This window comes from Ceratotherium simum, chromosome 30, assembly GCF_057802395.1.
Source record: "Ceratotherium simum simum isolate JZ-2026a chromosome 30, ASM5780239v1, whole genome shotgun sequence".
Classification (NCBI taxonomy): domain Eukaryota; kingdom Metazoa; phylum Chordata; class Mammalia; order Perissodactyla; family Rhinocerotidae; genus Ceratotherium; species Ceratotherium simum.
This window is the reverse complement of record NC_141929.1, coordinates 14929790-14949730: the sequence shown is the minus strand read 5'-3', so window position 1 is coordinate 14949730 and position 19941 is coordinate 14929790. Positions and strand designations below refer to the sequence as shown.

The 19941-nt window shown below is 40.0% G+C and overlaps 1 protein-coding gene across 2 annotated transcripts in view; it reads left to right on the top strand.

Annotated features, from left to right (window-relative positions):
- HYDIN (HYDIN axonemal central pair apparatus protein) overlaps nucleotides 1–19941 on the top strand; it is a 323416-nt gene that overhangs the window by 50741 nt on the left and 252734 nt on the right. For both annotated transcript variants that reach the window (XM_004431814.3, XM_087419963.1), the window contains exons 7-9: nucleotides 416–617; nucleotides 6133–6316; nucleotides 18363–18462. In XM_004431814.3, the coding sequence (XP_004431871.2) occupies nucleotides 416–617; nucleotides 6133–6316; nucleotides 18363–18462 (486 nt within the window). The remainder of the gene's footprint in view (nucleotides 1–415; nucleotides 618–6132; nucleotides 6317–18362; nucleotides 18463–19941) is intronic.

Genomic DNA, 19941 nt, shown 5'->3' with positions numbered 1-19941 from the left:
ATTTTCTGAACCATCTTCCATTTCACTAATTTTTTCATAAAATTCCCTTATTAAGTATATTCTTAGAGTTTTTAAAATTTAGGTGATTCTATTTTATTTCTATAAGAGACTATTGTGTGGCTCTTTTTCAGATTTTCTAGATCTTTTTTTGGTTTCCTACTCCTTGGATATAGCTTCAAACTCATCCTTTGTTTCTTTAAATTGGTAAGCCTAGTTGGTTCATAGTCTATATACGATGATTCTAGTATCTGATTCTTTGTGGATCTGTTTCTGTTTTTCTTGCATCTGCTGGTTTTAACATATGGATTTTTGTTTCTTTGCATGCCTGGTTATGTTTGGCTATGTGCTTTTTTAAAAAATGTAGCATTATTCTAGAATAAATCTCAAAGTATGTTTATACTTTGTCAATTTCTAGGTGAAAAAGTGTTTGTATCTCTATATGGAGCTGCCATAGACATGAATATAAGGCTGGACAAGAATTCCTTGATCATTGAGAAAACCTACATATCTCTGGCCAATCAGCGAACAATAACAATTCACAACCGCAGTAACATAATTGCCCATTTCCAGTGGAAGATATTTGCTACCCAGGAAGAGGAAGACAGAGAAAAGTATAGGTTTGTAAGAAAAATCACCTATGTGCTGTAATTTTGGGGAACACAGAACGCAGTTATTAGGAAAAAACCAGTGACTTTTGTATTTAACCAATTCAAACAATGTCAAATTGTTATATTTTTGTTCTAGTGTATGCTGCTCCTTTTCTTCATTTAAAGAGCTTGAGTTGAGCTATGTGGAACACAATGTTGTCCATCCTCAGTTAATCTTCACCTGGTTATAATTCGTCAGTAGCTGAACTCCTGGATTTTAAAGACCAAATGCATCATTCTTCACTATTCTCTCAAAACTAATCTACGTGTCTGTATTTCTTTTCATAACCCTAACTAGATTGATCAGATTTCATAGGGTTTCTAGAAACACTCTCTTTTCGATTGAGATCAATGTGGAATTTTTTTTTCAGTGAAAAGATATTTCTAGAAAATATGAAGAATAAGGAAAAAGAAGGGCTTAGATATAATGGCTTATATATTCTCAGTTTTAATAGCATTGCTCAATCCCTGCTAACCATGTGATTTAATGATGATTTCTTGTTAGTATCTTTAATCTTCTGGTTTTTAAAATGATTCTTCAGGCAATGGAGAAAATTAATAAAATGGAAAACTAAACTGTTTTAACTAATCTCATCACTGTAAAATTTTGAATATTTCTTTTAACTGAATCTATCCTTGCTTCTTTTAAACTCCATTTGCAATTTTATCTCCTTCCGTCCTCCCTGAATTAGCACTCTTGCTGCTTTCATTGGAATTTATTTCAGCCTTTTTTATTTGCCTCTCCATTTTCATTAAAGATTAGCCCTGGGAAGCTTCAAAGCTTTGTTTAAACCAAGTTAGTATGTGATAAAAATAAAAGTCTTAGGTCTATGGAAACCAGGCAGAAATCCCCCAGTGTGCTGTCCCTAACTGAATCAGAAGGAGCTGTGACAATGACAGGACACAGTGGACCAGAAGCTTTATCATTCAGACAATGAGCTTTAATCACTGGATTGCCACTGTGTCATCTTTAAAAAGTGAGAAAAGAAAAGCCTTTCCTGTCTAAAAACTTCATTTTGCCTCATGGTATAGAAATACCCGTAGTTTAAAAAGGCAAGAGGAAACTGCTAATCCATCGCTTCATTTGTCCTGATTTCCCAGCTGACATGTGCATACCAACAATCAGAATGGTCCAAGCGTGTTTAAAGATAAAATGGGAGAGTGGGTAGGAGTAAAGAAACAGCAGTATTTGCATTGTCTTTCTTTCACTCTCTCTCTTGCTCTTTCTATTAGTTCCTCTAGCAACTTTTTTGTAGCAAGGGAACAACATAGGATAGCATTTTCATAACCATGATTGGAAGCCTAATTTTATCATCTAGGATCATGCCCCTCCCTTAAACAGTGAACTTGAAAAGTGGCTTCAGATGGCTAAATAAGAAAACGTCCATTGTCACTTTGGGTGACACATAACTCATGTTCCTGCAAAGTGGATTGGTTGATCTAAGTGAAGAGTCCAAGGACTGTGCTGCCCCTTTTCCTCTCCCTCCCCCTAATTTCTTATTTCAGCAGGGTGTCTCTTCTGTCCCATGCCTCTCTTGTTCCTTGACATGTCCCCAAGCATACCACAACTTTCATCTGATTAGCCATGGATTCTTTCCTGGATGTAACTAGCCATGAAATGCCCATCCTTTCAAAAAGCAAGGCAAACACAGAGAGGTTTGCTCTTTACTGAATATTTAGTTCCTGTCTCTGGGTGGCTGCCCCTCTGTAGGTGGCTGTGCCTTGCTGTGGGTATAGGCCCCCTTCTCCTCCACATCGCAAATCGTCAGGTTTTTTTGGGCCACACATCAGTGGCAGATAAAGCAGAATGTTCTCATGTAGAGAATGTTGCTTGTGGGTAGACATTTACTCATCCTTGAGAAGCAGCAGTGAGATCTTTAGCTAATGGTATAAATCCTCTCTGGAGCTCCCCAGCAAGGCCAGTGCAGGAATCCCTGGAATAATCTTTGTTTGACTCTCCTGCTCTTGATGGTGAGCAACGTCTTCTTTTCTCCTCTTCCCTCAGCAGTCTCTGTAGTTATAATGTAGGGAGAAAGGTTGACTTTGGTCCTGAACTGGAATAGAGAAGGTCTATCCTAAATGGGCTCATGCATACTTTGAGAAACTAAAGTTTCCCTTTGCGCACCCCCAGGACCTAAGATTTAAAACTTCAGTGTAAATTTTTAGGTGAGACTCAAGCGTCAGCCTGCTCCTCTCCAGCTGTAACAAGGCGTAAAGCTTGTCCCAAGGCATTCATCTACAGGGGCTGAAAGTTGACTTCAAGAATGCTAATCACTTTAATGGATGCCCTCAACATCTTATTCCAGCCATCAGGCTTTCTTGTGCTCCAGCATCTTGATGATGTGTCTGAGCAAAGACTTGGATACCTCTTCTCCCAGTGGAGAAATTTCAGTCCTACTCGGGAATAGGAAGCCATATTCTTTTCTGGCAGTTTATCATTTCCATTCCAGGAAGGATGACTTCCTCTCCACCTACTGCAACATGTTGGTACAAACCTAGGACATGTGCCCAGATTTGGGTACCTTGGGCTAATCCCAGGCTCCAGACTCTGAAAATGAAGATGTCACTTCCTCTAGGAAGAAGTTCTGGGCTTTGAAATTTTTTTCCATTTTTTTTAAACCATCAGAATCAGATGTAGGGACCTTTAAAAAATTACCTTTTAGGTCCCTCTCTTTTTTGATGTTTTTCTGGGGCTTGCAGAGAAATTAATCTCTTCAAAAATGGAGGCTGCATTCATCCCTCCTTACCTCCTCCACCTTGCCTTGAGGGATTATAAAACATCCTACAAGATTCTTTCATACTCATTCTCATCACATTTTATTATATTCAGAGACTTGGCATGAGCTTTTGAGGATTTCTGCTCCCCATTTCTCCTTCAAGATCATAGCCATTGTCTCAATAGTAGCTGGCTCTAATTCTAGATTTGCTTTGTGCAAGAACTCCCAGAATCCTCAATGGAAACCCCACAAAGTGATCAGAATAGATTTGTTCCACAGCATTCCAGTGTAGGAAATGACATGTTTCCCTAGATAGATCAGTTTTAATTGGGCTTTGAGCCTTCCACCTAAGTAGTAATAAAAATTTAATCTCAGTTGTGTTTGAGGGGCCCTTCCCTTCCCCAGACTCATAAAAGAATCTGAAGACTTGAGTAGTACTTGATAAGTAGGAAGAGGACTGTTAGTCCTCAGTTTATAACAGTCATCACAGAGTTACTTGGTGTCCAGGGTTACATGGTTCATTTGAAGGTGAATGGCTCCATCCTTTCCATGCCAAGTGTGGACACAAGAATATTTCTCCCAGCTGTGAAGGCTGTGGCTCTTAGTTTTTAATCTCCTCAGCATCCAGTTACCGCCTCGTGGGGGTGCTGCAAAGGAGCAGGGTGCAGGTCTCTAGCACTTCAAGATGAGGGAACAATACTGTTTCAACACTACAGTACCTGAGACATAAGTCTTACCCATTGCCTATAGTCCATGGGCTGGATTGTACTTGGTGCCTGAAGGTAATGGATGTTGAGGCTACCGGACCAATTTGTAAAATGGGTTAAATCCATGGTTTTACTTGAAAGAGAAGGCTGGTGTATTATTATGCTCTCTGATGAGAGGTCCCCTCATTTGTAAAACAGAACCACCTCTGAGTGCAAGAGACCATGAATATCAGCAGGACCAGATAGCAAAACAATGGACTGAGGTATATAGAAGCTCTTGTTGGAGTCAACCCAGCTCAAGGGGTTGTTTCACATTCCCTTCTTAGACTCAGCCATGGCTTCAATTCTCCATCAGAGGGCAAAGAGGAAGACATCTGGTATCCCCTCTCCCCTTTGCATTATAGGGCTGTTACTGATTCAAGAGTCCCAACAGCATGGGAGAAGAGCAGCATTTGGGAATTTTCACTTTGTTTTCTGGTGTAGGTGTTGAGTTAATCATACTCCTCAATTCGTGGAGCATTATCATCCTTGGTCCACATGCAGCATTTTATCCCCACAGCCCACTCCCCTTAATGCCCCTAAATAAATGTAATGTTTATGACTCCCATTATTTGTTTAAGCAATCCTTCAATCTCTTACATCAAATTTACTCCATTTTCTTTTTGTATTATTGCTAACACTGTGATGAATCTCTTTGTACCTCTTTGTTTACATCCATGATTGTTTCTTTGGGATTTACTCCTACAGATAGGTATCATAAATTCCACTTGCAGGAATATGTGGTCTGCTTTCTTTCTGTGTACGGAGCTCTCTTTAATTTGCCCTGCTCTGCCCAGCAGTATAGAAGGACTGCTGCTCTGGTTACCTTGGACACTGATCCCAACAAGCAATAAAAAGGAAGCACAGAATGCTTTCTTCCTTGGGACCAGAACACACTGAACCCATTTCTTTGACTTCTTTATGCTCTGTGACCAAAGGACTCTGAATGCTACAGTTATTAAAAACAGTTATTTGACGTTGCTGAGTATATGGTTTGCATGAAGTCATTTAGAAAATAGTTGGGGCCTGGGACAGGAATTCAGTGATCTGAGGCTCTCACTGAGCACTCACATTGCTAAATAATTTATCTCTCACCATTAGTAATACCAGTAAGATGCTGGGGAAATGATCGTATGTCCTGGGAGGAGATAAAATTCAGTCTTCAAAGTTCTGGTGAAGTAATTGATACCAGGAGTAATGTGAACACAGCTTTGGTGAGGGCAAAGAGTAGAGGGTTGGGGAAGGCTGCTTTTCTGACTTATCATCATGGATATTAAGAGCTAGAAGGAAAGAGAAAAGGAGGTATCTTTGGGTGTAGTTTGAGCATTTTATAAGCTTAACAGCTTGGTAATTGCTTATGGTTGATGGCGGGAGAAAACTAGTATTTATTGAGCACCTGCCTTGTCCCAGAAACTGCACCAGGTCCTTGATCACATTTAATCCTCAACTTGTCCTTATGATGGAGGAGCTCCTATTATCTCTATTTTTATAGGTGAAGGCACTGGAGCTTATAGGAATTAGGTAACTCCCAAAGTCACAGAGCTAGTAAATAGACAGTAGAATTAGTATCCAAACCTAGTCCTTGCTGGCTCTAGATTCTGTTCTCTAGGTAACTAATAGTCAAGAAAGAATTAAAGCTAAGCAAGGTGTAAAAGAAACAAAATTGTCCTTGAAGTGTGAGCAGCAGGGCAGATATTAAATATTTAAAAAGCAGCCTGGAAGACACTATTACCTAAAATAAAATATTTGTCCCACTATATGTAAGGGCTCAGGAGTAAGAAAATGGGCTTGAGTAGGACAGGGAGCCCAGGAGGACTTCTTGAAGGAAGTGACTAACTGAGGCTCTTGAGAGATTGAAGTACAAGGTTGCCTACCTGGTATGTTACAGACTCAGGGCAAGGAGGAAACACCCCAGGGTGTTGGATTAGACCTTTTCCAGGAGGATGGACAGGAGGGGAGCCTTTTTCAAACTTCTTCCTGGGAGTACCAAAATAAATCTCACATTTCCTGTATTTTCTTTAGAGTCTGTGATGATCTGATCGAAGAGGAAAAGAATGAGACTGACGAGTTTCTTGAAGAGTGCATTATTGATCCTTCACTCCGAGAACGTCTTTCTGTTCTCTCTCGCACATTTGAGAATCAGAGAAGGCTGGTTCAGGCAGACAGCGTGCTCTTCTTGAATAACATTTTCACTATTGAGCCCCTGGTGAGCACATAAATACAATCTGACCACACAGTAAACATTGTGGGAGTGCAGGGCTTATTTTGATGAGAGTACTCACCCCGGGATTGACGTAGTGAGTTCTGAGAGTGTAAAGATTCCATCTGAAGAGGCTCATCATCATTATGAGACAATGAATGAACATTAATGGTAAGAATGCTTATAGGTCACACTTTCTATGCACCAATCACTGTGTTAAACACTTTATATGCATTACCCAATTTATCTCATTTGTATATACATTATATTACTACAACCTTGTAAGATATAATCAGTTCCCTATTCTACAGATGAGGAAATTAAGACTTAGAGAAATTCAATAACTTGCTCAAGGCCATACAGTGGCATTAGTTAGAAATTTATCCCTGATTAGCCTGACTCTAGAGCAGCGTTTCTCAACCTCTGCACTGTTGACATTTGGGGCTGGATAAGTCTTTGTCCTGTACATTGTAGGATGTTTAATAGCGTCCATGACCTTTACCCACCAGATGCTAACTGTGATAACTGAAACTGTGTCCAGACATTGCCAAATGTCCCCTGGTGGCTGGTTGAGAACTTCTTTGTCCTTTATTCACTCAATAAATACTTACTGACTGCATGTTCTGTACCAGGCACTGTGTGTGAACAGGCATTGATGAACAAAACAGACATAGTCTTTGACCTCACTGTCCATCTAGTGAGAGCTGAGCCAGAGTTAGAACATGGTCTCTGATGCCACAGACCAAACTCTTGACCACTCTGCCCTACTGCCTCAAAATGAAAAGTAGCCAGCATCTTCCGTATTTACTATGTGCTGGGCACTATGTATTACCTTACACTTAGCAATCACAGAGTGATGTGAGGATAAAGATAGCAATAGGAGTTGAGAAAGCCCACAGCTACTTAGAGCTGCTGGATTGTTACCATTCAAACCAGTTGGAGAGAAGATGTAGGCCCAAGGACACATTAGAATACAGGGTCACTTGTGGGAAATGCCACTGACTTGTGTAGACCTGTCTTCCTTATGTCTCCACTTCCAAATTGTTATTAAAGGATATAACATAGAAAAGGAATTCCACGGCTAAATAAGTTTGAGAAACACTGGGTTCAATATTGTTTGAAAGGTTTCTTTGCTATAAGACTTCTAAAAGTCTTTAATATGATAATGTGCCTTGTAAATCTCCAAGAGGGAGCCTTCCCCTTGGAGACATTCTTTGGTACTAGTGTTTTGTGGGACCTGCTATGTGAATCATTGATGAAGACAGTCAGTACACTAGTTCAGAGGCTGAGGTGATTATTGTAGGCTAAAAAGCTAGAGAAGGCTTCTTGACAGCAGAGCATTTTTGAACTGGTTCTTGTAGGATGGGACTTTGGAAAAACAAAATTGGGGATGTGCATGGCATAGCTCATCCAAGCCTCCATGAATAGATCAGTTTGCTTGAAGTAAAGGGTTCATGTAGGAAAACAAGGTTGGAGATGTGGGTTGAGGCTGAATCTTCTATCATGTCAGAAGACTGTCCAGGGCTCAGTGAGCAAAGACATCTTCAGATATGATGAGTTAGACAAGCAAGAAGTTAAATAAAGATGAACATACAGTCTTGGAAGGACAGGACAGGTACCAAGAGTGAAAACATGTCAAGCCCAAAGATGTTGAAAAGCATTACAAGTCCAAGCAAGCAACTGGCTGAGTGGGGCAGAGGCAGGGAGGAACAATCGGTCCTGACAATCTTAGACTTGCCTGTGGGGTCCAGCATGTGGACAGTCCAATATTCTTCCCAGCCAGTACTAGAGATCCAGCCTGATGACTATTGTCCCATTTCTCATCGCCTTCTGGAAGTGCATGCTCTGGGATTACAAACATTGGTGGTCAGGAGGAGGTGAGAGACCCACAAGTGTGTCCTGTACATTTCCAATTCAGAAGTAGAAAGACTAGGGTTACCTCAGCTTTTTGTCTTCTCATGCTCTCTTTCATGAACCAAGCTTCTTGATGGAGATACATGGGTGTTAAAATATGGCATTTAATATGATTGTTTTTGAATTCCAGATAGGAACTGGGCATTCTTATCACAAGGCATTCTTTCACCATTAAGAAGAAAAATATTTTCTTTCGATAATGATACACAGAACTGGTACCTTTTAAATAAATGAGACTAATTATGTTTATATTGTGTGGGGGAAAAAATCACTGGAAACAGGAAGGAGATAATATTCACTTAGAGTGTAAATGGTCTTTATGGCATCTGTAATGATTTTGTCTTTTGTGTACACTATTCAGGTTTTCTTCTCATGATAGTATTCATTAGTTGGTTCTTGACAATTTTTGCAAAATGAGAATGAAGGCATGAAACTTTCCTAGTGTCTTCCTAAAGTCATTCTGGTCAAAACAGCAGAACTCAGTGTCAGTTATAGTGAATTATTTATTGATGTTAAATCTCCTTTTTTTTTCCTCTTAAAGGTCCTGATAGTTTTATAGAAATACAGTTCTTGTGAGTGTAATATAATCTTACCTTGTAAATTACTTTTGAAGGTATTTGATGGGAAAATTCTGCCATTTCATTAGCTTCTTGATCCAAATGTGGATATGGGTGTTTTCTACTGTAGAGATTTTTGTTTTCTGATACAGGTAAGTAAATGCTACAATAGTTTTGGATGAGAGAGTTGGGAAAGGATTTATAGAAAAGATGAGATCTGCACTGAATTTTGGAGGAAGGATAAGATTTAATTAAGTGGAAAAGAAGAAGGGAAATATTTCCAGCTGGAGAAATTATGGAAACAAAGAAAAGAGAAACTATTAGGTTCCTGGCATATTAAATAATAATGAATAGACCAGTTTTTCTGGAGCAGGCAGTCATAGAAGATATAAGAAATAAGATTGGAGAGTAGAGGAGATCTGGGCTGCCTGGCCAACCTGTTGTGCTATAGCCTATAGGATATTGTCTCCCACAGTGTGTTTCTGCAAATACTGAATTTGAGGGGTGGTAATGTGTGTTCCTTGAAAAAAGGAAGTTTTGTGGTCAAATAAGTTTGGGAAGTACTGGTTCAAGAGAAGGTGATTCTCTAAGTGGTAGAGTGTAAGCAACATTTCCCCGTGACCATAGACCCCTTTTCTCACACACCACGCTGAGGTTACCTGAGACTCACTACAGGGTTCAAAGCAGGAGCATGATATATTCAGGGTGTTTTAGGAAGATTATCCTGGTAGCCACATGTGGGTCAGATTGGAGGAGGGCGGACAGAGGGTGGGATGAGTGGTGCAGGTTGGTCAGGGGAAATGCACTGGTGCAGGAAGGATCAAGGAGACTGAACATCTCTATAGGCAAGCTCAGGGTGATGTGTGAGGATGATGCTGACCCGGATGGTCAGCCCGGTAATGGAAAGCAAAAGAAATGGCAAATGTGAGAGATGTTCGAAAGATAGACACTAAAGTGCTTTTCAATTGACTGGCCATTGAGGGTAACACATGGTGAAGAATCACATATCTCCTCAGCTCTGAACCAGAGTGACTGGGAGAATTATGATGTTTTTGATAGAAATTAGCAAGTCAGGAGCCCTGGGTTTAACTCCTAGCTTTGCCAATAGCAAATGTGACCTTAAATAAGCTGTTTGATCTCCCTTGGCTTTGGTTGCCTTGTACATAAAACAAGTATATGGGGGTAGGTTACTTTGATTCTTTTTGATTCGTAAGTTATGATTCTCCAATTTGGGAACAGATTCTGAACTCCTTACAGTCAAGCAATGCCTTATCCTCATCTGTGCCCCAGGCCTAGAAAGACAGAAGGAGGGAATGAAGGAATGGAAATCAATTATGGTGACAAATTTGGTTCTGAACATGTTGAATTTGAGATGACAATAGATATCCAAAAAGTTTTGGAAATGCAGTACTGAATTTATGGGCAGTAAATCAGAAATGGAGGCAAGATTTGTGAGTATCCTATAGAGGTCTTCACTGAAAGCAAGAAAAGCATATAGAAATTCTAAGAGCAGAACAAAGAAGGAAAATTGCAGAGGGCCCAAGACAGCCCCCAGGTGCTGACCTTTAGAGGCCCTGCGAAGGGAAGAGAGGCTGTGAATTCACACAGAAGGATGGCCAAGAGAAGAACCAGCCAGCTGAGAGCTCATCGACCCATCTTACATGTCTTTCAACCCTGTTATGCCTGGTTCATCACTATTTTATAGAGAAGGTCTCTTCTGAATCTTGCTCACGTATCAGATGAGTTATACCAAATGGCCACTGTTTAATTTCTGACAGTTGAGCTATGCATCAGCGATTAGTTTTTTATTAGGGTGTGATTCCTTTTAATTAGCTTCTTGATATGAGTTGAGTTCACAGTAGAAGCAGAGAAGATTAAACCAAGCAGTGTCACCTACTGATCTAGCAATTAATCTCTAATTGACATGCTGTTCAAAAAATAAAAATAAAATAAAAGGTTGATGTAGGGGCTTAGAGACCACATTGCTTGCTTTCTGATGGGCTCTTCAGCCTCTGTGACACTGAGGAAGGACATTGTCTTCAAATGAGGTAAACTTAAAAAGGAAAAAAACCTGTTACCTTAGGGTCTGAAAAGAAATAAGAAATGATATGCTTATTTTCTCAGACCTATGTCTATATATCTTGGTTCTTCAAAATGCATCTGCTAAAACCAAGGTTAGTTTAGCCCCTATTGTCTTCTCTCATATTGAGTGTCTTATGGGAACATTGTTCCCATTTTAGAGGCTTTTTCAATTTAAAGCAAGTAGATTCAAGATCAAGAGATCAGCCACTGTCCCTAAAATGCCCAGAGGCACTGATGGGTTTGAATTTAATCAAATTTTATTAATATGATCATGTGAGAAGTAGTCTGACTCAGTGCTATAAGAATGACTGACCAAAATTCTACAACTTCAAGTTCTTACTCTGTTCTACCACCTGTTCACTTGGCCACTGGTTAGTTCCATTGTCTTGGCTCACTTTCTTCTCATCATGCTTGTTTCACAGCGTTGTCATAGGGTCTCTTGTTCGAACTTTGAGGAGTTATGCTGGGGTGTCTTGGGTACTGATGTGGTCACAGAGTGCAGAGATGGGGGTTTGTCTTTTGAGAAACCCCAGAGGTGTTCACTGATGGAGAAAGGCGGTAGGCAAGGATCCAGAGTGACCACATGGAGAAGGCAGTCCTGGGAAGATACAAGACAGAGATCTAGAAGAAATTTTTTTTAGCCTTACTTGGTAATTTATTGGTATTCTAATAGTAACCATAATTGTTGTTCTAGTCGTTAAAGCATGTAGTATATTATTACTATTTATATCAAGTTCCTCATGTCAATTCTTTTGATAATGTCTTGGAGTGTTAATGTAATTAGCCTAAATTTTTCCATTTATTCCTTACCTAGGGAAGGTACTGGGCTCTATAGAATACTGATCATTTCTCAAGCCACCTGCTTCTGTATAGTTTTTTTTCCCCTTTGGAAAAGAATTGCAAAATCGAGTCTATTTTGCATGTTTTCTCCTTCCAGAAAAGCAAGTGGAATTGACTACTTTCAGAAATATAATCTTCTATTTTACTAGATGGACTCTGGCTGTACAGAATTTTGACAGTCTCATTCTGTTATATCCTCAGCTTAGGTCTCTTGGGCACCCTGAGTGAGAGAGATTCAAAGACAAAAAACACGAAGCGGAGAATTGAGAGGCAGAAGAATAACACAGGGCAAAAAGAGAATTAAGCTTTTGATTTCCATAGACATGGAGGAGTCCTCTGAGAAATCACAGCACAAATGTACTGGCCTTGTTTCTGAACTCTGGTACTGCCGGCTCAACTCACGCTTTTAAGATGTAGCAATTTTCTGAATGTTAAACACTTGGTATTTTCTTAAAAAGAAAGGTCTGAGAATTTAAAGGTGTTTGCCCAAACAGGTCCTAGCTAATTGGCTGGCACCAGTGAGCAGGGAAAACATTTCTGCTTCTGTTAGCAAGTGTCTTTTCCATCAAAGAAAACTTCATCCAGTACCCCTAGGGAAGCGTCAGCTTAATTTAACTAAGCCTTAAAAAGGGAGAGAAACTTGATAATTCCTTTATTACCATGTAAGTAATAGTAAACCATGCTCTGTTGTCACCTAAGCCTGCAGAAAACATGTGGTTCAGCAATTCAGACTTTGAAAGCACAGCTCAAATTCAGTTTATTTTTCCCAAATCGGCAGAGCATGTGAGCTCAGCAGAACCAGGTTTGGGGTGGAAGCCCAGATGGCTACCAAAGAGGAACGATCCAGCTTTTTGCTGCAAACCCCTTCCACTTCTTGTACCATTAGCCATGAGTAACATTGCAAACATGTGGGAGCTGACTCCTTGGAAATGGATACCAGAAAGGAGAAAGGAGGACAGGGGTCTGCTGAGAGTAAACTGTCCTTGACAAGTCACAGCTCTTCCGGCAGTACGGTTTTCCCGTTCTTCAGCCTCTCGTTATTGTTCGTCCTTTCAGATCTTTGTGCTCCGGCAAACCTTTTCCAGTTGTGCTGCTACATTCACTATTGTATTGGAGAACCAGTGTAGGTGGAGGGAGGCCTAGGGAAGTCAGAAACAGCAAGGTTCCTCACGACTCATAAAATAAGTTAACACCCTTTCTTGTTGGAAAAGACACAAATCTGTTCTCTCCAGAGAAAGGCATGAACATCACACACAACTACCTCAGCTCTGTAAAACCCCAGTGGAATTTTCACTGTATATGATTGGAGTATCTCACCCAAAATAGAGCACACCTTTTGTGAAACTTCCTCTGACAGATGGCCAGATCTTAGACCCCCCTCTTCGAAACTTTTCTGGTCATTATTTTGAGAATCAAAACTTTACTGAATTCACAGTTTTTTGTCCCAGGAGATGTAATGGAGTAGAAAAATCTCCTTGCGTGTCATCTGCCAATTAGATCTTTCCTTTCAATGATAATTAGAATAGTTTAGCTTCAGTTTTTTAGCTTCCATTGTCTTTTCCTATTTCTCTTTGAGATAACTTTATTTGCCCCAAGTGACAATAAAGAGAGCAATGATTTCTCTCATTGATCTGAAGGTTTCTAGAAGAGCAATTGTGGTTAGTGAAACAGATTATAGCTTCTAATTAGTGCTTCTTTTTTTCCCTGATTGATTCATAGAAATTTGACTATAAGATGACTTTTTTTTTAAGGAAGATTAGCCCTGAGCTAACATCTGTGCCCGTCTTCCTCTATTTTATATGAGACGCCACCACAGCGTGGCTTGATAAGCAGTGTATAGGTCCACGCCTGGGATCTGAACCCGTGAACCCTGGGCTGCCGAAGCAGAGCATGCGAACTTAACTGCTATGCCACCGGGCCAGCCCCTATAAGAGAATGTTTTTATTTCGCAAGAGAAATTCTTTACATTTTGCTTAAATATAATAAGATAGCTGAAAATATTTGTTTACGTATTCAAGAATATTTCCATTTTGGTGGAACATGATGGAATTTATCACACATGATAGCTGCTCTTCAAGTCTCTATTCACTGACCTTGTTCTGAGCTGACTGCACCATGACCCAACCAGGATAACTTGATAAAGATCTACCAGTGTACTTCTCAAGAGCTGCCACATACTAATGTTGACTGTGTCATCCAAAAGAACCTCCTGTGAGTCACCTTCCAAGGTGCCTGAACATATGAGCATTCAGGGCATACTACTGTTTGCCAGATGGGAATGCCAGGTCATGCTGGCTTAATCTAAACCTGATTATTGGTTGTAATGTTTTTAAATTTCTTCTGGCAATTTTTTTATGATGTGAGAAAGGTGACACCTGACTTTTTGTTATAATTGCAGTGAGGTTCAGGACATTGAAGAAAAAAATATCATAGAATCACAGCTCTGCCACTTACTATGGTGTGGCCTTGAGTGAGATCCTTAACTTCTCTTTGCCTTGGTTTTCTCATCTTTAAAATGGGGATAATACTACTTTACGAGGTTTTAGATTGAACTAGATAATGTATATCAGCACTTAACACAGTGCTGGGAACCTGAGCTTTCAGTAAATGACTGCAAATATGATTTGGAGTTAGATACAATTCAGTGTCTTGTCAGATTAGAGAGTATGATTGGCAAGTATAATGTTTGAGTGGGCACACCTTTGGATCACTATTCTAAATGTAAGTTGGGAATTAAAATGCAACTATTTTGTATGATAAATATAGGCGTTGAGTCATATTTTAAACTACTTTCCAGATAAACCAAGTAAATTAAATGTATATGTAAGTCTCTGTTCTTGTGCTTTGGGTTTTGATTTTGCAAAATTTCCAAGAAATAATCCTTTTTTGGAAGAAAGGGAGGAAGGAAAGAAGGAAGGAGGGAAGAAAGGAAGGAAGGATGGGGGGAGGGAGGGAGGGAAGAAGGGAAGGAGGTAGGGATGGAGGAAGGAAGGAAGAAAGGAAGGAGATGAGTAATAGAAAGGGAGCAAGAACAGTTATTTTTAAAATATTTTCTTTTTTATTTAAGGATTTTCAAGGGAGATTTTTAAAAGAGCCCCTTTAATCATTGCCAATATAATTTTTTAAGGAGATCATTTTTAAAGGGCACCTTTCTCGTGATTGTATTAATCACTTATCATGAACCAGTGCAGTAGGTTCATAGACAGCTTTCAGAATGTCTCAGAACTGTGTCAGTCAAGTCATTTGGTTGGTTGTTCTTGTTCCAGAAGAAAACACAAAGTTCCATTTCCAGAGATATTTAATATTCGGGCAAAAACTGCAATATGGGAGTTAGCTTTAGACCTAAAAATTCAAAGTAGATTCCTTCTAGCAGGTCACTTGATTAATGAGTGAAATGCAATTATGGGTCCCAGGGAAAAACAAAACATTAAGCCCATGAAGGAAGATAATTAAAATATAACTGAAGGCCATTTTGACAATTATTTTCAACAAACAAGAAAATAGTCACTCACAGATTATATCCTATATACTCAATCTCTCATTTGGAGCAAGAAAATGGACAATGATGGGAGAGGAGTCATATGGAAGGAAAGCAGAACAGCAGGCGGTTCTGTGTGATGAGGCTGGTTTCATAGGACTGGGAAGAAAGGATATTGATGTCAGAGCCAGTAGGGAAAATTCTGAATGTTTTGGTTTTCAGAAAGAAACTTCAGAACTGAGCAACAAAGAAAGAAAAATTCTTTTCAGAGACATAAATAACATGGAAGTTAATTTCAGAAGTGTTGGAGAAGTAATATGAAATGTTTCAAAGATATATAAGTGAAAATGGGGCCATTTTAGGCTGATTGCCCATTTCTAGGGTTTGTTAAGTTTTTGCTATAAGGAAATAGAAGTTCTGTGACTTTTATTTTAGTCCCAACTGAAAAATAAAAGTGTCCTTGTACATGTTCCCAACTCCTTCAAATGACCTCATATTGAAAGCATCCCTCTGTGAGAGCAAACCGAATGACCACACTTCTGTTTTCACAGATACACACAGCCCTCTTAGTGCACATTACCTGCTACAAGCCCAGAGAGGGTTTTAGAATAGGATTTGTCCTTGAATTATCTCCCAGGGCACAGTAAAAGCTGCAAGTTTCTAGCAGATGTCGCAGGCACAATAAAACAGCTGCAGTCCAGGATAAGAGAGCACTGAGCCCACAGTCCCATTCGCTCAGTCTGAACCCTGTGGACTCAGATTTCCTTGCACTGGTCTTCCCTCACCAAGCAGAAGGGCTTCTCAGCCTTCAGGGAGCTTCCATATCAGATGATCCTCTCTTGGATCACATCCAGACATCAATACTCCCTCCTCTGGGGAGATTCTGGAGCGTGTCTATCCCGCCATTTCCAACTCACCAGTTCTGATAATCAGACTTCTTTGATGATGGGTGTCCAAGAGTGCTTCTGGGATAGAACTTAAGTGTGTTGCTTTCTTGTATGCATATGGACCCTGGATTGTCTTGCTGGGATAATGCTTTTGGAAGTAGTCTGGCCCACCCCAAACCAAAAGACCCCTGAATTTGCCCACATGTACTGAGCTTCTCTGATTTCCAGTGTATCCTTTTTGGGGCCACTTCTTACTATTCTGGTGAGACTTTTCTAGCATAGGTTTTTCTCAGGATTCAAGATGGCTTCTTTGGTCAGTCAATTTGAATAGGAACAGGTCAGCTACATCCATTCTACACCAGAGTCTAAACGAACCAGGGGAATACAATTGTCTCATGGGTTAGGAGGAAGCTCAGGTCTTCAGTCGTTCTGAGGTGGAATACCCACTAACACACCAGGGAACGAATGAGCCACCTCTTCCGCCTGGCCTGTCTGCCCATTGTAGCCATGAGTGTTCCTAACACTCCATATCACTAAAGCCCCCTCACATGAAAAGGAACCAGGTATTTGCCATGTATCAGACAGAAACAGGTGCTTGTTTCAAGGTCTGGAGAAGCACTACAGTGAAATGCCTAAATAAGTGGAAGTGATTAGGACTTCCCCATTCACTGCATGATCTCAAAGGTCCCTTGTAGCTCTACTATATGACTTTCGTGGTTCCAGTTGGGGAAAAAATGACAGAAACGGGCTGCAAAGATGAACAGGCATCCCTAATAACCACACAGCATGCAAACTGAGTGGTTACAGCTGATTCAATAAATACGTGGAGCACTAACTGTGAGCCACCTCTGGTTTAGGCGCTGGCCATAAAACAATGCCCACCCTCATGGAGCCTTCATTCTAGCGGGCTCGTCCGGGACATGAGAGCTTCCAGGACCCACATGCCAGTCGCGGCCATCACTGCTACTTCTCGGAGGCTCTGAGCCCTTCATCATTCTGAAGTCAGGAACACTGCCTGAGAAGCACTCTGATCAGACTCTTACCTTAATAAATAAAGGCTCTAGTTTTCTCTTTGCCCCCTCTTGTTTGATGTCTGCATTTTAAACCATTTTGTTCCCTGCTCGATTCTTTTTTTCCAGCACTATGTTCATTTCTAGTCAGATTGGAAATGGAATATGCCTTAGGGACTGTCTGAAACTGGAGCCTAATTATTTCTCATTGTCTCTCCTTAGTTTTCTATTTAGCTGGTGGGACCATTTATAGATTTTTGGATGTGTTTATCACTTATGCCCTACTTGGCCCTATTTACAAAAACCATAGGAAAAACACACTTTTCCCCCTAATTTTCCCAATGCTTTCATTTAGTCTTTCCAAGTGGCATAAAAATAACATCAGTCATAGTAAACAGTTATCTAGTGAGCTCTTACTATGTACTGAGCCAGGGGCAAAGCATTTGACCTGCATGACCTCGTCAGAATTTAGGAAACCCTTTGAAGTAAGTGCAATTAGCATCTCCTCTTACAGGAGTTAATGAAGAGGCTCCAGGTTACATGGTTAGTACAAAAATATTTTTCAAAGAATACCTCAAGAGGGTTCTGATATGTGGCATGTTGCATTACAATTTCACAACTTGGTTTCCTGATTATGTCTCTTGAATGGTTTGAATTAAAGCGAGAAATATCACACTGGATCAGAACCAGGGTTTGATCTGGCCATTGTTCGGCCTTGGGCCATTGCTATGTTTTCACAGAATAAGAGTATTTCCTTATGTTGTCACCTCAGACGTTAGGAATGTGGTTCCTCCATCAAGGAAGTTAGGTACTGCTTTCTCTGTTGCCTGTCTGGACCTTATTTATATAGGTACAGTCCTTATCACATATATTATAAAGTATTTGTATATGTGTTTATCATCCCACCAAGATGCGAGTTCCATGCAGTCTTGGACCACACCTTTCTTCGTCTCTGAAGCCCAGTGCTGGGCACACAGTGGCATACAACGAATGGTCATTCTATATTCAAATTTTACAAATGCCCTTAAACATCTTAGTTTCCTTTAGTAACTAATTATATATTTATGAACCCACTGAAATTATCTTTGAAGCTTGTTTCCAACTTGTACTACCTCTTAACAAGTAACATAAGTTTACTACCTGTTGGGTAAAATAGTGCTTTCTTTTATTTACAGTAAAAATATTTCCTTCGAACTTCCTGGAGTTATAACATAAAAACAACATTTAAAAGCAGTCCCTTCCTTTCATCAGATTGTTTTGTAATGATTCTTTCATGTTTTCTAGGAAGGCGATGTCTGGCCCAACTCATCAGCTGAAATCACTGTGTACTTTAACCCTCTGGAAGCCAAGCTCTACCAACAGACTGTTTACTGTGACATTTCAGGTAAAGACTTCCTCTGTGTGGTAACCTCAGGTTACCAAGTGCCCAGAGCATAAAGTAGAGCGCCTGAGTGTGTGTGTGTGTGTGTGTAGGTTCACGCTATTGGCAGTGCACGATATCAGCAAGGGAATAATGGAGTCAAGCTATGCGAGTCACACTTCTTTCTAGAATAGATCAAACTTTGAAGTACATTATAATTGTGGTGTGGTGGTGGGGGACAATTTTTAGAGCGGTAAGAATATTACTTGAGACAAATTCTTACAATGTTATTTTTTGTTCTTTTTATAGTATTTGGTTACTTAGCTTTTTCCTTTTTTAAATTTTTGTCAAAAAATGCATGCCAAGTGGGAAGGCAGCCTGGCAGTGGCCAGAGCCACAAGGAGGGTATATAAGTAGGGTGGCAACCCGATGGCTTCATGAGATTGGATACATATAGAGGAATTAAGCAAAATTAAATACATTGAGAATAACAAGAGCCTGTATTTTTCACTCTTGGAGGAGACAGATACAAATGTGGAAAGAAGGAAGGCTAAGATGAGCTCTTTGGTAACGGAATGGAATTAGAGTTACCAATATGAACTCACAGCTGTTGATACGCATAGATATCGAAATAAATATAAATGTGTGGACATGTATATGTACATACATATGCATATTTTTTACCTATGTCCATTGAGAGGTCCTGGAGGTTTTGAGACCCTACCAGCAATGAGCACACCTAGCACCCAAAGCTTGGTTTCTAACTCTCACCCTCCGCTAAAAGGAACCCTGGGGAATTGACTGATTCCAGGACTCAGGCAGAGAAAGAACAAGATGAGTCTGGAACATCCTCTTGTGCTACAAAGTAAGGAAATGATATGTCAAAATGACACAGAAGCCAGCAAAGGGACTCCCACTGACCAAACTTGGAACAAGTTGAGAATCAAAATAAATAATGACACTAATAGATTATAATCCATTGAATAAAGAGGAATCTATGAATCCACTCAACAAAATTTACTATTTGGTAATCACAGTAATAACCAATTCTGGTAAAAAAGCATCAATGGATCTCAAAACTAATGGGTGAAAGTGGGGTGTGGAACAGGATTTTACATAGTCTCAAAATGTTCTCCCTCAAAATATTAATTATAAAGAAAAGAAGATTAACTTTACACTGAAGAAAGCTGGTAGATGTTGTGTTAGTTAATACCAGCAGTGATAGAGCAAATCAACCTCTTGGACCACCCACTGGGGTGCAATGAGAACACAGCATCTCTTCATTGATATTAGAGCCAAAATACCTAACTTGGGTCTAATCATGAGGAAACATCAGACTAACCCAAACTGAAGAACAAAACAAAATAACCAACCTGTAATCTTCAAAAATATCAAGATCATGAAAGTAAAGAAAAGACTGAAGAACTGTTCCAAATTGAAGGAGACTAGAGAGACATGACATCTGGGTGCAACATGTGAGCCTGGATTGGATCCTTTGCTATA